At 34.4% G+C, this 19,024-nt stretch overlaps 1 protein-coding gene across 11 annotated transcripts in view; it reads right to left on the bottom strand.

Moving 5' to 3' along the window:
• Window positions 1-8,347: 8,347 nt before the first annotated feature.
• Window positions 8,348-19,024, bottom strand: part of LOC106076031 (endothelin-converting enzyme homolog) — a 259,051-nt gene continuing 248,374 nt past the window's right edge. For all 11 annotated transcript variants that reach the window (XM_056010793.1, XM_056010949.1, XM_056010876.1 and 8 more), the window contains 14 exons: window positions 18,159-18,245; window positions 17,607-17,746; window positions 16,824-16,909; window positions 16,168-16,286; window positions 15,706-15,804; window positions 15,429-15,506; window positions 14,798-14,904; window positions 14,042-14,152; window positions 13,492-13,559; window positions 13,105-13,229; window positions 12,899-12,964; window positions 12,673-12,763; window positions 11,400-11,481; window positions 8,348-10,432 (listed from right to left, as the gene is read on the bottom strand). In XM_056010793.1, the coding sequence (XP_055866768.1) occupies window positions 10,333-10,432; window positions 11,400-11,481; window positions 12,673-12,763; window positions 12,899-12,964; window positions 13,105-13,229; window positions 13,492-13,559; window positions 14,042-14,152; window positions 14,798-14,904; window positions 15,429-15,506; window positions 15,706-15,804; window positions 16,168-16,286; window positions 16,824-16,909; window positions 17,607-17,746; window positions 18,159-18,245 (1,359 nt within the window). In that variant the 3' untranslated portion in view covers window positions 8,348-10,332. The remainder of the gene's footprint in view (window positions 10,433-11,399; window positions 11,482-12,672; window positions 12,764-12,898; window positions 12,965-13,104; window positions 13,230-13,491; window positions 13,560-14,041; window positions 14,153-14,797; window positions 14,905-15,428; window positions 15,507-15,705; window positions 15,805-16,167; window positions 16,287-16,823; window positions 16,910-17,606; window positions 17,747-18,158; window positions 18,246-19,024) is intronic.

Raw genomic sequence — 19,024 nt, 5'->3', positions numbered from 1 at the left:
CAAGGGCAGCAACTCCTTGTTGTGTAAATACAGATCCGCTACAGTCTTGCCTGGCGTTGCCTCCCTTTCAAAGGGCGCTAGAGCCTGCGTTCTATTTCGTGAATAAACTCCCCTTGTTTGTCAGATTAGTGAAATAGATCTATCGGTGGGGCAAGAGAGTGTATCCAACCTTATTGAAATTATGCCAGCATTTTACCTTTAGCTATACATTGGGTTGCCAGACGCCCGGCAAAAGGAGGCCAAGTCCTCCTTTTTTAGCTTCGTGTCCTCCGTCCGGCAGGCATCTGCCTAAAGTGTACAAATTTCCGGCTTTTCCCCAACAATTGGATAATATCCATCAACCGGGTTTATTCTCTCATATAATCGGGATTCATTGCACAAACTTAATAACAGACAGAAAGTAAGATGACAACTTTTTTTTTTTTTGACAATCATAGTGATCTCCCTTGGTTTTACACTGATTCGTGAGATCCCGTTGACATTTTTTAAAACTAATGAAATTCCGCTTTATAGAAAAAGAAGACAACAGAATATGGAGAAATATGGTTCTATGTAATGGGACCTTCTTAAACATGTGTCAGTTTGTTCAAGGATATTCAAAAAAACCAGTCACTCAAAATACATCAAGGTCTTCTAGTGTTTTTTTTTGTTTCTTTCTTTTTTTGTTTTTGCCTTACGAGGCAGTTGCTTACAATAAATCCATTAGTAAGTATGATACTCTAAACAGTATGATCCCATAAACAGTTCAATCGATCACCTTCTCCTGGTTGGAAGATCATGTTGTCATTCACAGCCTATTTGTATTATCGCCAATGGAATGCGAGCTGATTCAACTGAACTGGCTTTACATTCACAACAGTGGCGTAGCATCCATGGCGCGAAGGGGTTCAATGAACTCGGGCCCGGCCCACGACCATTAGGGGCCCACAGCCTGTGGCGTAGCAACAATGGCGCGAAGGGGTTGATTGCACTTGGGTCCATAACTCTTGACCAGTTGGGGCCCACGTGAGAATTTATTATAGGGATGGCACTTTTGTAAAACGTTATATAACATAGAATCTGAAAAGCCCCCCCTCAAAATATCCTAAACTTTATATTTGTTCTAAGACATTAACCCGTGTTTGAAGTTTTGAGTTAATATACCAGCGGCTTGGATAACTGTAATGCATTGATGCCCAAAATACGGCCCGCGGGCCAGATCCGGCCCGCGACGTGGTTCCATCCGGCCCGCCGAAATGTCGGCACAAAGTGTAGACAACACCATCGAAAAAAAAAAAGCTGACTTATGTATCTTTACCTACGTTAGGGCCCTTAATTTTTCTTTAATTGATTGGTACCATGACCTTTAACATTAGTGTGTTTATGAAATGAGAATCTACCAGAAAAAGAGAACGGATCTTAACTTTTTTTGTGGATCATGATAATAAGCCTACATATTTGATCTATAAAAAAAGGTGGCTGTTTCCAAAAAGAACAAAATATAAACGTCATTATGAAACAAATATTCTTGGTTTGAGCCGAGAATAAAAAGATTGTTAGACTACGTTTAGAGATTGGAGAATTGATGGAAATATTTACCAAACAAGCGACAAGAAAATGAGTCGACGTTACAGCTAGCTACAATGTTGTTATATTTTTAAGTACAGAAATTAAGCCATTTTCTGACGCGTGAAAAAAAATCACTCCAGACATCCAATTCCTTAATGTAAGTACTAGCTCCAACTAGCTCCAACTAGCTCCACAATTTTTTCTAATCTAATAGTTTCAAATTCAGGTAAATTTCTTTTTTTTTTTGTATGTGTACATTTTCGTTCATGTGGCCCGCGACACGAGTGTCAAAAATTAAAAATGGCCCGCAGGTCGAATTAGGTTGGGCATCACTGCAGTGTAATGTAATGAAATGTAACGAAATGTTCTCCATCAGCCTGCCACCAGGTTTATTGTAATGGTGGCTAGCCCTAATTGTATGTTTAAGGAGACTATGGTTGCTCGATAACCCATTCTATTTATCCATGTATGTCTATAAACGATTGATGGTATAAGTTTTAATGGGAAGAGAGAGAGAGAGTTTGCTTTAGAAAATATCTATGTGTTGTACTGAAAAATAAGAAAAGGGGCGGTAACAATAACAATTAGGTCTAAGTCAATAGGGATGGTCCCAAAATAGATATTTCGACACATCTGCTAGTTATTCATTTTTTTCAAAGCTCAATCTATTTCTGTTATTTTTAGTATTTAAAATTTGTAAATCTGTATTTCTTTTGAGTTAATTCTTCTGGAGTAGAGTATACTAGTATCATTTTTCTGTCTTTAGGGGGTTCATTGGTTAGGTAGTTTGTCTTTGATATTAAATAATATTTCTATTACTGTTATTATATTTTTAGGTTAATCACTTTTCAATTGTTTATGATTTAATACTTGTGAATTATGGTAACTTACAAATAAAAACATATTAAAAAAAAAAAAAAAAAAAAAAGCCCACAAAAGAGGCAAGATGGCCCATAAAAGAGGCATATAAAGCCCAAAAAAGAGGCAAAGAAAAGAGGCATAAAGCCCAAGGATTCCTATGATGATAAAGCTAATACTGAATAGCGCAAATTCTGAGGTTTCCTTTAAAAAAAAAAAAAAAAAAAAAAATCTGACATTTTAACTTACTAAATAATGTCATTTCTTAGTTTGGTTCATAGTTGTTTAAGAAAGTTAATACCATTATATTCATCAAAACCTCTAATTAGGCTTTATTTAAAATTGCTATGAACATTAAACTCTGACATGCAAACAAAGCCCCACAGATTTAAAACGAAATAGTGGACCTACTGGGCGATGCAGCTATGACAAAAATACTGGTACTATAGAAAGTCCAATGAGCGGCCATTTTTCCCTTTCGAAATCAACGTATCTTACGGGACTATCCTTGACATTGTTTCACAATTACGTGATTGATTTCATGGATGGATGCCTGGTCGTGCGGTTTGCGCGCTGGACTGTCAATCAGATTTATCGATGGTCCAGGGTTCAAACCCTGCCAGCTCCCATCCCCCGTCGTCCTGCGGGAGGTTTGGACTAGGAAGTAAACTATCTTCAACTCTGAAGGAACACCCGAAACATGTACACCAAACAAACATAAAATATTGTCATCATGTTGAAGGCGTTAATGCTTAGCTATATCTCAAGTGCAAAATACAAAGAGTTGTATGATGACACCATTCTTCCAGTCACATTTGACCCAGACGATATTGCCATAGGTTATTGTCCAGGAATGCAATCCTTTAAAGAAGCCGTCCATAATGTAACATATTGGTATTATATGTACATTTGTACACTAGCGCGTCAATGCAACACCGCTTGTGTTTAGGTAATAAATGGAGTTCCTAATATGTCTTCCCTCTTAAACACTAGTTTGTTATTTGTGTAATACGAATATTCTACACATAACGACATAACAAGTCTGTTTACGAGATTTCGCTGTTTATTTTCTTTTATTATAAAGATCTACATGAGATTTGGCTGTTTTTATCATAGACAGCTACATTTTATCATCATGTTTTCAAAACACTGTCCCAGCATGCTTCTTACGTCTCACTTTGTCTGTATCACTTTGTTCAGCCTGACGTCAGTTTCAGAAATTCGATGGTTCAAAATCATATAAAAATTTCTAGACAGAGAGAGAGAGAGAGAGAGAGAGAAAGAGAGACAGACAGAGAGAGACAGCGAGAGAGAGAGAGGAGAGACAGAGAGAGAGAGAGAGAGAGAGCGAGAGAGAGACAGACAGACAGAGAGAGAGAGAGGAGAGAGAGAGAACGAGAGAGAGAGAGAGACAGAGAGAGAGAGAGAGAGAGGAGAGAGAGAGAACGAGAGAGAGAGCGAGAGAGACAGAGAGAGAGCGGAGAAAGACAGACAGACAGACAGACAGACAGACAGACAGAAAGAGAGAGCGAGAGAGAGAGAGAGAGAGAGAGAGAGAGAGAGAGAGAGAGAGAGAGAGGCTGGCTTCACTTTGTCTTCTTCATTGAGAGAGAAAAGGCCAAAATTAAAAAAAGAAATAGATGCATAGGTTACTGACTTTTCTACTTAGGAGGCCAGAAAAATGTTCGATTTATTTTCTGTTAAATAATGGAAATAGAATTAGATTATAGATCTAGTGTTTGTATCAATACTTCAGTTTTCACCTAGAAGTGTCTTAGGCATGTAAAAAAAACAACATTTCTTTATTCATTTGAAAGACCTCTAAGTCGTTTTAATCTGTTAAGAAATTGTACAATTATTGACTTTTCAGGCACTATTACTTGTCTGAATTCTAACTGAATCTAACGTAAAGACATTGTTACTAATTACTTACAAAAAAAGGTACACTACTTACATTGGAATGTCTTTTAGTAAATGTAACTATACATTCAAATTACTCAGTTGTTTTGTCTCACTTTACATTCATCTTATTGGGGGAGGGGGGGGGGGTCACACCAACATATTCTTGAACCCGGGCCCACGAGTACCTTGCTGCACCAATGATTCACAAAGCTATACGATAACTTTCTTTAAGTTATTTTTACATGTGTAGGACTGTAGAACAAACATGTTGTGGAGACAAAGTCGTGTGGGTGTGTGGTACATGTGTGGGCACTCTGTTTGTTATCACTACACCGTTGCAGTGCCGGATTTTAGTAAGTGGAGGTCCTGGACAGTATTTTCTTGTCAAGGTCCTTACACTCCCCAAGCTTCAACATAAATGCCTAGATAATATTAACAAACATAAGATCATGTCTTGGTGGTGAAGAATGAAATAAAGTGCTTGCACATTTAATATCTTTATTCAGTTGTGAATTTCTCGGCCACATCTTTTCCCAGTAGCACATCATTGCTAGGAGGATCCTAGCAATGGAATTGAGATGCTACAGAAGGATCCTAGGCATCACTTTCAAAGACCGCATCACAAATCAAGAGATTAGAGACAGGGTTACTGCAGCGATCGGACCCCGCGATTGCCTGCTAACTATTGTAAAGAAACGCAAGCTTAAAATATATGGCCATATTACAAGATCCACGGGGCTCGCAGAGACTTTCCTTCGGGGAACAGTACCAGGAAAAAAGAAGAGTCAGACAGAGAAAGCGATGGGAGGACAACATAAAAGAATGGACGGGCCTGCCATTGATAGAGGTTTTAAACAAGGAAAAAGAGAGAATGGAGAAAGACGGTCGACGAGTCTTGCTTGGTGCCCCAACGGTCCAAAAGACTAAGGGATAGGTAAAGGTAAAGGTAAAAGGTACATCATTAGCACAAACGTACTTGTGGAACTCCAGGCACAATATCTTTTTTCATATTGTAGATGGAAGAAAAGTGCCTCTCACTGGAGGATGCATTTCCCTTTTCTTCCTTCCCACTGCACGCTGAGGATCGAAAGGTCCTTTTCCACTTACTTTAACAAGTCCTTCAAAACTAATGCTGACAGTCACCACCTCAAACGTGTTAAAGGGGGAGAAGAGACCCAAAATGGAGGAATAGAAACGAAATAGTGTTAGAGTGTTTCATGGAAATCAAATGAGTTCTAAACGATGACGTTGTTGTTTTAGTGTTAATGTACTGTTCAAAGAGTCTCATCTTAGAAAGGAACGTAACAATGACACAAGACTCTTCAAAATAATACGACGCTCTCAGGTGTTTTTCTAGCAATACTTTAATATTATAACAATTTATGTCAACATCAGCATGTCATCTCTCTTCCTGTCACTTTCTCCCGGCTTCCTCCGTTTAACATCCCTTCCATTCATTACACCAATTCGCACCTTTATTCATGCACACCATGCTGCGCTACGACCATAACACCCCCCATGAGGTGGTGACTGTCAGCATTAGTTTTGAAGGACTTTTTCAAGTAATAATAACATGACTGACCTACCCACCATTTGTGTATTTATCAATAAAAGAACTAACAAACAGATAAAACAACCAAATTATAGTAATTAAACAGTATTTTTGTACATTATTAGGCAATACACTTTTTATAAGATCTGTAGACTAAATTCAATTAAGAATGTGCTTTTCTAATTGTAATTGACTTCAATATGTTTTTTTCTTACATGTTTCTAATGAAGTGTCTTCAGATTTGAAGGTTATTACACCCTAATCCAAACCATCCACACCACAAGGGGAAAGGTGGTGAGCAGTGTTTGAACCAGGGAACCATTGAGACAACATTTCACAGCCAGGCATTTGAGCCACCCTGGCACTTAATGGAAGTATTGCATAACTTTGTGAAAAAAAAAAAAGGCAACCAAATTCTGTACTAATTCAATTTTGGTCTTAATTAGTATTCATTAGATCTTACAACTTTAAAACTTCACAAATTATTCCTTCATTCTGAACCATAAAAAAATGTTTTGTTTGAAAGGGGAGAGAATACAGTTAAAAAAAATAGAAGCAGTACAATTTGATCATACAAATTATTCTTTTATTACAAATCATGATTTATTATAAATTTAATTTAACAAAGTTTATTGTACACAAAATGTATTAGTTAAAACATGTATTTACATAGTAATTGAAATTAAAAACAAATATACATTTTGATTTTTTTTAAAACATGAAATATATAAAAAAACAAACGAAATCAATAATCATAAATCATTTATAGGCTACATATGATAGTAAAAGTATCATATAAACATAAAGAAACTCCATTGGCTTCTTATACATACTGCTCAGGCAGATAATGTAAACTTTAAATTAAATGTTATACTAAAAAAAAAATAAAAAAAAAAAAATGTTTCTAGTTCTCCCATTAAGTGCAGTCCTACCCTTAATCCCACCATTACTGGGTTTATATGAAGTCTCTGACACAAGATTAATTAGTTTAATATACATTATTATACACACATTTTTCTGGTTAGCATTCTTAACATTTTTGTTGTTCGTCTCGATTTTGTATGTTTGTTCGGAAATTTCTGCAAAATTGATGATGATTACATTTTAGCCCAAACCTGTGGCAGGAATGTGATGGACGACAGCAGGTAGGGTTTAGGATGTAATAGTCTTCTTTTTCAAATTAAAGTCTGTAATATAAAAGATAAGATAAGATACCACGGAGAGGACAGTCCAGAGCACTTACCACATGACCATGCAGCCATCTATGTTAGCTCAGAAATCAATATAAAATCACAGATCTCCTGGTTTGTACTAAATTCCATTAATGCAAATATTCATACAGAAATATTAAACATGTTTATAACGACACAAACAAACTGATTTGTTGGCCAGCATTCTTCAAAAACAGAAATGAGAGGAAGAAAAAGTCAAGCAGATGAACCCAAAAAAAAAAAAAAAAAAAAACAACAACCAATCACAAACAACAAGAAAAACCCAACAAGCCAGAGCTCCGACCAAGTCTACAAATTTGATGACTATTATTTATACAAAAAATATACATGTCACTCCAAAGAAAATGAATGGAATGGTTTCTTTGAGAGGTTAAACAAATCGAAAGGTACACAAATGAAACACTGCAAGATTGAAATAATGGGAGAGTGAAAACATAAGGGAAGTAAGTCAAGTAAAGGGATCTTCTCCAGACCTTGATATCTACAGGGGTGGGGGTGGGGGACAGATGATGTACAGCTCATCTGTTGCTATGGTTGACAGTTAACAGGGTATCATGTGGCCAGTACAATTACCAACAGTCTTTACTTTCTCAGCATATGTGGGAAGTGTGGTCGAGAGGCTAAGTGCCCTTGAACTTGGCTTGTCTTGGCTACCTAGAAGGGGGCTCGAGGTTCGACACCCTGACTCGGGCAGAGTTGTGTTTACTGAGCGCCTAAAGGCAACACGGAAAACCAACTCCTAGATTCCCCCTCCCCCCCACTGGTCCACAAATGAGATAGGACCAAAGCGCTCTGAGCATGCTATAAGCATGAAAGTAGCACTATATAAAAGCTATAATAATATGTCAGGTGCACATTACAGTTGGGTAGACTCAGTGGCATCCAGTCTTCATGAGGATTCAAAGCCAAGACCCCTCTATTTGGATGCCAAGCCCTCAACCACTCAGTCTTGAGGCCCCATAAAACACTAGGTACTTAAATATTCAAATTTTGTTTCATTAGTTTTTTTTTAAATAGTTAATCTAAACTTAAATCACCCTTTTGGTCTTAGCAATATTTGAAAAGTTATCTTGAAATACACTGCAGTACACATTATGTTGAATCATCATACAAAGATAACATAAAAACCCACCAGAATTACATTCAGTATTTCGTTACATATACTTTATATAATTTTATGCGTTTGACCTCATCTAAACCCTAAATAAAAACACAGATTAGGAGATTTAATCCTTAAAAAAAATTAGGTATATAGTTTTGATTTTTAAAAAAAAAAAAAAAAGGTGAGGGGCTAAATGAATATATTTAAAAATGAAATAAAAGAAAATACAACACATTTTGTATGATGAACATTTACACAGGAGTGCAATATTAGAATTAAAAGAGGAATAACTCTTGAGGCACTTGAAGTAAGACATAACAGCTCGTTTTCTAACCATTTTAAAGGCTCACGAAAACTGTCGCTGATTGGTGGAGATGAACGAAACAAACAAACAAAAAATAAATGAATTAAACATGAATCGATGAAAAAGGCAGTTCCAAGGGCAATGTACTCTCCTTTACAACATTATTGAAACTGGTTATTGAAGCTGCTCGAGTTATATGGACAAAAATACATGGTTTTCTTGACAAAAATTATATGACATCTTTAAATTTATCAGTAAATAAACATGAAACCTCCTTATTCATGCCAATTATTTATTTATAAATTCATATTAATTAGAACTAAGTAGACAAGTTGAGTTTATTTCACACAAAAAATAAAATTTAAACTTTATAAAAAGTTTGTTTTGGCAAATGTGCATTTTATAAATCTTTTTATTTCACTCTAATACCTAAAGTAAAACAACTTTAGCATAATAAATATTTTCCTCAAAATAAAATTCACCATATTCTTCTGGATAAATTGTCAGACAAAAAAACACAGCCAATATTATATCACATGAGATATCACATGATAGTTGTCGTGTTGCCATAGCAGCATGTGCACAGTTCAATATAAGAAAAGGAAGAACAAAAGGTTCACATTTGGTAAGTTTGAAAAAAATAATATAAATGTGTAAATAACTTTTACAAAATCTGATAAGCTCTTACTTTTTCAGTTCTAAATAGAGAAATAACTATAATGATATGACACCTGTATCGGTCACCTCTGCAGGTACCTCTATTTGACCATATTCATATGCAGAAGCAACTTAATTTGCTGTAGATTTTAAAATCTGTTTTGGTTATGACTAATCCAGGTGTGCTACCCCTGCATCTTAGAGGCCCCAGGGTGGAAACAGATGCAAGAGAAAATGATTAGGCCAAACAGTTAGCGAAACAAGACTCCCATGGGAGTGCCTAAGGAGCGCGAGAGTATTCCCATCGCACTGTGGAGGGTTGACCATGTCAACAATCAAGGTGTCGTTATTCACGGGTCTGTTTCAAAATGTCGAGTCCTGCAAGGTTAGCCTGGTATAGAAAAGGAAAAAGACAGTGGTTCCCAGTTTGCTCAGTCTTCAGCCTCGTCTCTAGCCCTTATGTTTGGAGCGACAGAATCACAGAAAATGGCACCCTCTACCAGACAGAAAAAAATTAGTTATTTGTTTTATCAGGCCAGTGAGAGGGAGCTCTTGTTTGCTTTTGCTGGCCTAAAGTTTCAAGTGACAAAAGGCAGTGGATTCAAAATTGTATCGGGTTTAACAAAGGATGGCTAGAGAGTGATTCCGAGACAACTCTCAAGCACATACTTCACTAGCTTCTTGTCGAGGCAAGATTTGGTGTTTCAAGCAGCAACACTTTGATGACAGGTATGGAACCAGCTCCCATCAAGTCTCAACAAACATCAGCCTCCCTTCTGTGCAAAGAACCTTTCAGACCCACTGCTTTAATGGTAACTTTATAATTGTTATAATTTTCTGCTTTCATCGACATTATTTGAACACATCTTAAATTTAGGTATAAGCAACTAAGATTAACAATATTATAAATAATTATTAATAGTATAAATCTCTAACGAAATTTTGACAGAAAATTTAAAACTTAATTTCAAATTTAAAAAAAAAGGGAAAATCAATATTTATCTTATGGGATTTTTTTTAAAGTTTGTAATAAAATTAGATTTAAAAAATTGGTTTAGCTGCAAAAGGTAACTATAAAGTGGCTAATCCAGTCAATTCAACTTGTTAGGCTTGAGAATCATGCAGTCTTCAATTCCTTCTGAAACTTTGTCCTTCAGTCAGCAGCCAAAATCTTTGCTCACCACACTTCACACTTTGTTCTTGGATTCATGGGCTTGGCCATTTCACACTGGAAGGCCCAGTTAAATGTCTGGCTGTTTGATAGAGCACCATTCACTCTGAAAACAATGACAATACATTTTAATCACTAAACATTCAGAAATAATTAAATTGTATTTGAGAAGGTAAAGGCTCAAAAGATAAGTGAAGGCTTAAAAGCTAAGTGAAAATAAATTATTGGCAGAAATATAATCATTTTTTCATGAGACAATACTTTCAAACAGCTAAAAGAAATGTCTTCATTTAATGAAATAGTATTTCTTATTCCAACTGGTTAGGCACAAGATGTCTTAATTTAAATCCTTAAATATGCAGCATTGAAATTTGGGATTCTTAGATTATGCAATTGGTTCTGGAAAGAAGCTTTCTCTGTCAATCTCTTATCTTATAAATTTCAGATGATTTATTGTAATGCACAATTGTAAAACAAATTTCCTCATGGATAATAGAGATTATTATTATTATAATTATAAAATAGAGGATAATTATGTCCAATGCATATCCATGTATCAATCAAATCATGTATATTAATCTAAGACTTAAATTCTACTAAGTTGTTGGTTTTCCTGGCTGATTCACTTAACCCATCCCATAATCTAATGGCTTTAAGGAAGAAGGAGCACTTGTCTTTTAAAGAAAGAAATTAGTTCATTGTCATCTATTGAATATTCTCATCTGTTCTGATGCTAATCATTAATTCTTCTTCTAGCCAGCTTTATTGCTGCTGAGCTGTAAGCTCTTTCGCAGACTGTGCCAAGGAAAAAAAGTGTGCTGTTCTCTTCAGTTGTTCAGCACTGCCGTACAGGGTGTTGGTTATGTTGGGCTGTAGTGGAAGTAGGGTCTGCCTAAGGTGGATTAGGGAGGGGCATTCAAAGAGGATTTGGTTTACGGTTTTTCAAAGGGGTGGGCGCAGTGTCTGCAAAGGGGGAGTTGTGTGGAGTTTATTTTGTTCAGATGGTAATTTAATAGTGGTGTGTGTCCTGTTCTTAGTTGTAATCATTAGTTCAAAATTCAGAATTTTTTTACCTTGCTGAGCCAGGACTGTGAGGATCTGTCAGCAAATGATAAAACAAACCAGCATCTGTCCATTTACTGCAATACATCTGAGGTACAAAAAGCGTTGGTTACATTTAATGTCAGTCAGAACTCTTCAAGAAAAACAGTGGCTTATAAAAGAGTGAGGGGGTTGTGATATACAAGCTAATAGAAATACATCTGAGGTACAAAAAGCATTGGTTACATTTAATGTCAGTCAGAACTTTTCAAGAAAAACAGTGGCTTATAAAAGAGTGAGGGGGTTGTGATATACAAGCTAATAGAAATACATCTGAGGTACAAAAAGCATTGGTTACATTTAATGTCAGTCAGAACTCTTCAAGAAAAACAGTGGCTTATAAAAGAGTGAGGGGGTTACGATATACAAGCTAATAGAAAGTTTTAGAAATAATAGATACAATTTAAAAACAAATTGTTTATAACTTGGTTTATGCAGTGCAGAAGCTCAATAAGTGTAAACACATAAATATGATTCTGATGTTCCCTGAGGAGTTACAGCAGGCACTGCCACACCACCAGCTGAAACTCTTTTATGCTACAATTGCATTTTTGTGACTTTTGATGCTACTTTGGTGTGGCAGAGAGACCAAAACTGCTTGGCTATGGCTTAAGGGCTTGAGTTTGACCATACTGAGCTGAGCATCATATAAACTAAAAGATGCACTATATAAAAGCAATTTGATAAAAAAAATTAATACTAATAATTTAAACAAATATGAAATGACAAGGCCGACACACTCACCAAATGTGGGAGAAAAAACACACAATTAAACATTGCACTCTATCCAGAAGAAATGAAGCAACTAATAGTGAATAGAATAAATGAGTAATGGACAAATTCTCATTCTAATCACAAGAAAGAGATACCTATTAAAAGCTATCCCAACAAGATCAATGTCTAATCTTTTGACTCAGGACCGGACACAACAGAAAGAGACAACATATGTACTGGAAGCTCAAAATTGGAACCAGTGAAATCTGCCCATGTGGAGTGTCACCAGAGAATGCTGACCATATCCTTCAAAACTGCTCTTTTTACCAAGAGGCCCAAACAAGACAATGGCCCCCAAACACCCAAATGGAAAGAAAACTATATGGAGAGCTCTCTGATTTGGTCTAGTCATCTGAATGCTCCAACATAAAAATGAGAATGAGGAAGAAGAAAAACGAATATAGGATGGCTGCCTGGTCTTGTAGTATGCATTCTATAGACTAAACACATCATTGTTTCACCCTACCTGAGCGAAGCTTGTATAAAACACTTGATACATGGTCATGTTGACCCCAGCAATGTGTTTCTCCTCTCCGAATGAGTCAATCCACAACTGATAAGCCTTTGAGGTGTTGAAGGGTTTAAAAAAAAACAATGATGTATAAAACAATTTCTTCACACAATAGACTATTAGTCATAATAATAAGTGTAATCCTAATTGTGGTATATTTCAGTACAAAATAAAACTTTTACGTACATACATAGCAGCCCTCAGACCTCCATTGTCAGCAATGTTTTCATCTAAGGTAAAATCACCATCAATCTGTAAGTTTAATTTCATTTTCATATTTAACATTATAATGTTTTTGTTAGGAAAAGTATTTTTTTCTATTTCTATAACTTTCATAATCTAGGTCATTACATGTCAAGACATATTCTGTTCTTACATATATTAGGACTTACTTTGACTCCTCGGACTTTGATGTTGCCATATTGTTCCTTCATACATGTTGTTGTTTCCAAAAAATTGGAAGCCGTTTGTTTCTCCCACCAGTCAGTCAGCTTTCCCTGGCCATCATATTGTCGACCTAGTCAACGATATAATTAACCCACATTTAATGTAATAATTTTCTCTTTTGAAGTAACGTGTGTAATTTTTAAGATAAGATTAAATATGATCTTTGAAGAAGTCTAACTTTATATTTATAAACAAAAGAACACTCAAAGAAAATATTTGACCTATTTAGTATAGTTTAAAATTTGCTCTGAGCATTTAAGTTATGTATAGATATTTTTAACAAATTTTAGCATCTTATTTATGTGGCAACTGCTGTTAATATTCTATTATACCTTGAAAGTCAAAAGCATGTGTTATTTCATGTCCAATAATGGAACCCATCGCACCAAAATTCACAGCACTGAAAGGAAATAATAAAAAGATGAAAGCTTATGATGACTAAGTATAGAACATACATGTTTATGGTTTATCTTATAAAAGAAGTTTAAAAGGCTGGGAAATAGAATATTTACATGTATTAAAGGACATATAAGTTTAGTACACTCTTAGCACAGGACACACAGAATGTTCTTTTATAAACATATAGATAAATATATACAATGTATATAACATAGTTAAAGTAACATATTTTATCATAAAAGCTGTAGTAAAAAAAAGTCATTTAAAAACTAAACAATGTACAAAAATATTTTGACAATGATGATAGCAACAACCAACCAACCTACCAACCAACCAACCTATCTACCTACTAACCAACCTACCAACCAACCTACCTACCAACCAAACAACCAACCAACCAACCTACCAACCAACCAAACAACCTACCTACCAACCAACCAACCAACCAACCAACCTACAGAAATTTAAAATAAATTGTCATACCTTGGTCCATCTGGAATGTAAAATGGTAAATGAAACATGGCGATGGGAAAAATGACGTCATTTCTGGTGGGAGAGTAGTAAGCGTTGACTGTGACTGGTGGCCGCAACCAGCTGGCAAGAAGATAGGGAGATTAGTTAAGAATTAAAGTTATAAAATTAAAGCTAGTTTTATTCCCGATTCCACTGACTGGTATGAACTGCATAGTAGCCTAACAACAGGTTTTCACTGTCTTAGAGATTTAACTTAGGATAGCTTGCATTTAGAGAGAGACTTAAAGCAGCATACAAAAATATTCCTGATACACTCCCCCCTAAAAAAAAAAAGAAATGATCAGAACTTAATGAGCAATTAGCCATAGTGAAGTATTGCAAACAAGTAAAAACACTATGATGACTAATTTTTTGAGATAACGAGAAATAGCAATTATACAAGTTATACAAATGTTGAAAGTAAATAAAAACAATAAAAGAATAACATTTCTGTCTTTCAAAATAAAATGAAAGATATCAAAAAAGAAATATAGACATTGACAATTAGGATGTTGTGTTTTTAGGTAAAAGAAATTAAAGTTGTTACGTAAAAGTAGGGCATTAAAGTTGTTACATAAGAGTAGGCCTATGCCTATCAGTTACACATCCCACATACCATTTTTATTCTAAAGAGTTTTTCACTTCTAAAAAAGTCATCACTGTAAGTTGTTAAGTTGGCTAAAAGAAAGCCAACATATACTGAAATAATATGAATACATCACTTGCCTGGACTGTCTGTCTGGTTTAGCCTGGAGGTCATAGTTCATGTTTCCTAACAAAAATCTTCTCCATGAGAGGAGATTAGAAAACCAATCATTTTGAATGACCTGAAACTGTTACAGAGAAAAGTAAGTAAGTACAAATAACAGCCATCATGAAATTGCTCTGACTGTTTATTGGGATAAACAGTCATTATCAATCATCACACTATAGATCTATGCAACTTCAAAAATAATCTAACATACACATCCATAACATTCAAGAAGATTAAGCTTCACAAATGGAAGTTCTCAATTAGAAACAGCCAAAATAAATACCTATCACTCCTAATATTAAAAGCAAGAGATGTAGAATCAAACCCAGGACTCAGATCTAAAGATAGATGCAACATCTGCAAAAAAGTATGCACCATGAAACAGAAAGCCATTCAATATGACACCTGTGATGAATGGTACCAGGCATCATGTCTACATCAGGACTGTTCAAATCCTTTGATGCAGACACTTATAACCCATACAACATCCTAAACACCATCCCAAACCAAACATAATGACACATTGCATTAAGAAATAGATAACTTAGAAATCTACTTTCAATTTTTCTGAGTACAAGTGAAAATAATGACAGCATCACTTACATTTTCATAATATTTGTTGAGAAAAGTGGTGTTCAATATGAAGGATGGGTAACTGATTTTATCAATGATAGCATCAACCTGAAATAATAAAATTACAGAATTACGTTATTAAGACGCAAGTATTAAAATATTTTTATAAGCCTTAATGTTTAAAAAAAAATATTTGAGAAAACTGCAACTCCAATTAGATTAATACAAGCTGAATCTTATTTTCTGTCTAAAAATAACCATAAACACAGAGAAAGTGACAAATGCTTGTACAGGGACTGTGTCTAACCTTTTTCTCTGCATTAGTGCGCGTTCTTTTGTCAATCCAGTATTTATTTAACAAGAAATCTTTGAATGCATTCTTCACATAAGTAATAAGTTTCTCCATCTGAAATTAGGAATTAGGAACTATATTCTTCAGTACATTACAATATATTCACAAAACAAAGTAACAAAAATACTGAAATTTAATTAGGCAAAAAATATTATGTTACAGTTATTTTTTCCTTGAAACATTTTATCAACAAAACTAAATACATGTATATTTTTATTTTTTAAATAGAAATTGTATTATCGTATTGAATGATGTAAAATCTAAGATGTGGATAATCAATTTTGTAACAATTGTTAAAATATTTATACTATATTGTTCTCAATCATACACTATTGAATAATAAATAAAAATTGAATTTGAGAAACAAAATTTTAATTACTAAAAAGCTTCATAAATATAGTAACTCTTAGTTTTAACCTTTTCAACACTGCCCTCAGAGTCAGTTCCCTTAACATAGAGAGCACCTGTAGCAAACCCCAAGGCTTTGTTGGTATAAAATGTACACCGTTTCCATGGCTCTTCCATTTCCTCTTCCTCTGTAAGTTTCAAGAGAATCTTTTTATGTTTACATGATCTCTTAAAAATATTTAAAAGTTTAGCTGTGCTCATGTCTTTGTTATGTCTAAATAGCAGACTAATTTTTAGCTACAATACAGCAAAATCATAATGAACAATTAATATTATTAATATGCCTGCTCTGTGTTATGGTATGCGCTTTTGCTTATCATTGAGTTCAGCCCCTTACTGGAGATTGGGGAAATTATTTTCTATGTTAAATGTAGGTTTCAAATTTATAAAACATTAGCAAGATATAACCTGGGGCCTGCAGGCCTTAGTTACTGTTCTAGTGGATTGGATTTAGATGTATGTAAAACATGGCGAATGTTCCCTTTACCCATTTTTTTGTTTTGCCATGAAATGAAAGTAGAGTGTGAAGATTGGTTAAGCCAACAGATTGATATCAAATATAAACTACTGTGAAAACGAGTTTACCTGATTTGTTCATATATATATACTCCTTACATTCTAATTTATATATTAGATTGCTGACCACTTGGTAGTGACTGGCTTACCTGTTTCTAGCATTTCAAACACTGACTTATCAAAGAAAGGTCGGAATGACCTGACCAGACTGAGAGCAAGATAGTCTCGTAAGATACTGTGAAGATAAAATAATTTAATTAAAACAAAATCTTCAATATAACATGATACTGGTTATTCAATATAAAGTTTTAATGTGTGACCCATGACCTTATTAATTAGCTCTGGCACTTTTTTCCACAAGCTGTTTGGTGCCTGATTTGTTTTCCACTATGTTAGTGAGGAGAAACTGATGCCTGATCAAAGAAAAGCCCTTGCAAATGACAGAGGCAGGCTTCAAAAAGATAACTTAAATAAAATCCTGGCAGAAACTGCTTTGTTTGCATCAAATATGACAAAATATGCTAGTCAAAAGTGGGTCTGCACAGTCAGGTGAAATACAGCACTCACCCTTAATCTTTAGGCTAGTAGACAATGCCTTAAGCTTGAATATGATTTTACATACATTTTACAAGGTTGAAAAAAAGGGCAGGACATTTATTAAATAAAAAAGGTTTGAAAATGTAAAGAGAAACTTTTAAAAACTCTCTAACTAGATTTCACTTACCATTAGAGTAAAAGAGAAAAGTTGAAATTATGTATTAAATGATTTATTAAGGAAACAAATAAAAAGTATGAAATGATTTGTTAATGAAACAAATGATTTATTAATGATTTATTAATGAAACAAATAAAAAGTATGAAATGATTTGTTAATTAAAGAAATAAAAAGTATGAAATGATATGAAACAAATAAAAAGTATGAAATAGTTTACCTCTTCTTTTCTTTATTGTGATAGTATTCATGGAAAAAACTGTTTAATTTGGCCATGTAAGATGGATAGAGAACAACAACATCCGTATCACCATCAATGTTGCTGAAACCAAGTGCAGTGAAGTACTCAGACCATTCAATCTAGTAGAAGTTAGACATTGATAAATAAGGAAAGAATTCATCCTAAAAGTAAATACTTGACATATAAGACATATAAGACAATTAGAAACAGTTCTAACAAAGCTAGTTAAAAGTAAAACAACACACCCCAAGAGTACTTAAAGAGACATTTATTTGTGCTCATTAACAATTGTCCAAAGAAACAGATGAGCTTAACATCATATTATGTTATTAATGATATTAACTGTTTAAACAAACCAGCCACAAAACAAAGAGAATAAAGAAAATTAAAATCTTTACTATTTTATAAAATAAACATGTTAGAACTATTAAAAGAAGAAGATTAATTAATTACACTAATTAAAAAAAAACACCAACTCTAATTTTGACTTTACAATAAAATATGACAAATGAAACTATGACAATGTCTCACCATTGAAAAGTTTTGTACCAACTGCGCCACTGTCATAACATTATACATTTTGAATCTGTTGTGTATCGAATGAAGTCCAACAGAGGCCTGAGGACAAGAACTTTGATCAGTAAATTCTATTTGCTTAAAATTTATTATTGTTTTCAGAATTAGAATCAATAGCTTTGCAACAGAAGAAACAAACATCTAGCAAGAAGCACTAATTAGTGTTAGTGTCAAAAGTATATTAAAGCTGATGACTTTAAAATGAAAAGGTTTTAGAAACTATAAGCTGGACCAACAGATAATGTGATGCCTTTTTGCATATTATACAGACACCCAAACCAGAAAAGTGACAATATTTCCACAGATGCAGCCCCAGGAATACTTGATAATGGATACCAGACAAATAATTGAGAGGTTCTTTAAGGTCTCTTCAGAAATGCACTAGAAAAAAAGTTATGGTACATCCTAAGTTTTAACAGCTTATAGTCTAAATATAGACATTCATAGAGATGGATAAATAGAATTCATGTGAAAGTTTACAGTGAATAGAGTGGTAAATATTCTTGGCAGGAAAAAAGCTGAATATCTTCCACTTCGATGCTTAAGGCGTACTTTAAAAAAAAAGGTGGTAAGATAAAATAACAAATGAGGAAAAAATTGCAAGGACCAGGGTGCCAAGACATCTGTGCTGTTATCAGCTGCAGACGCCTTGGCTTGGACATGTTTACAGAATGCCACAAGGTCAACTCCCACAAGACATTCTGTATGTCGATCTAATAGAAGGCAGGAGAGACACTGGGTGCCAACTTTTAAATTGTACTGATGTAATGCAAACATGAAGCTCTTCAAAATTGACACTAAAATTTTTGGAAAAAGAGGTG

This window comes from Biomphalaria glabrata, chromosome 1 (assembly GCF_947242115.1).
Source record: "Biomphalaria glabrata chromosome 1, xgBioGlab47.1, whole genome shotgun sequence".
NCBI lineage: Eukaryota > Metazoa > Mollusca > Gastropoda > Planorbidae > Biomphalaria > Biomphalaria glabrata.
This window is presented reverse-complemented; position numbering and strand designations above follow the sequence as displayed.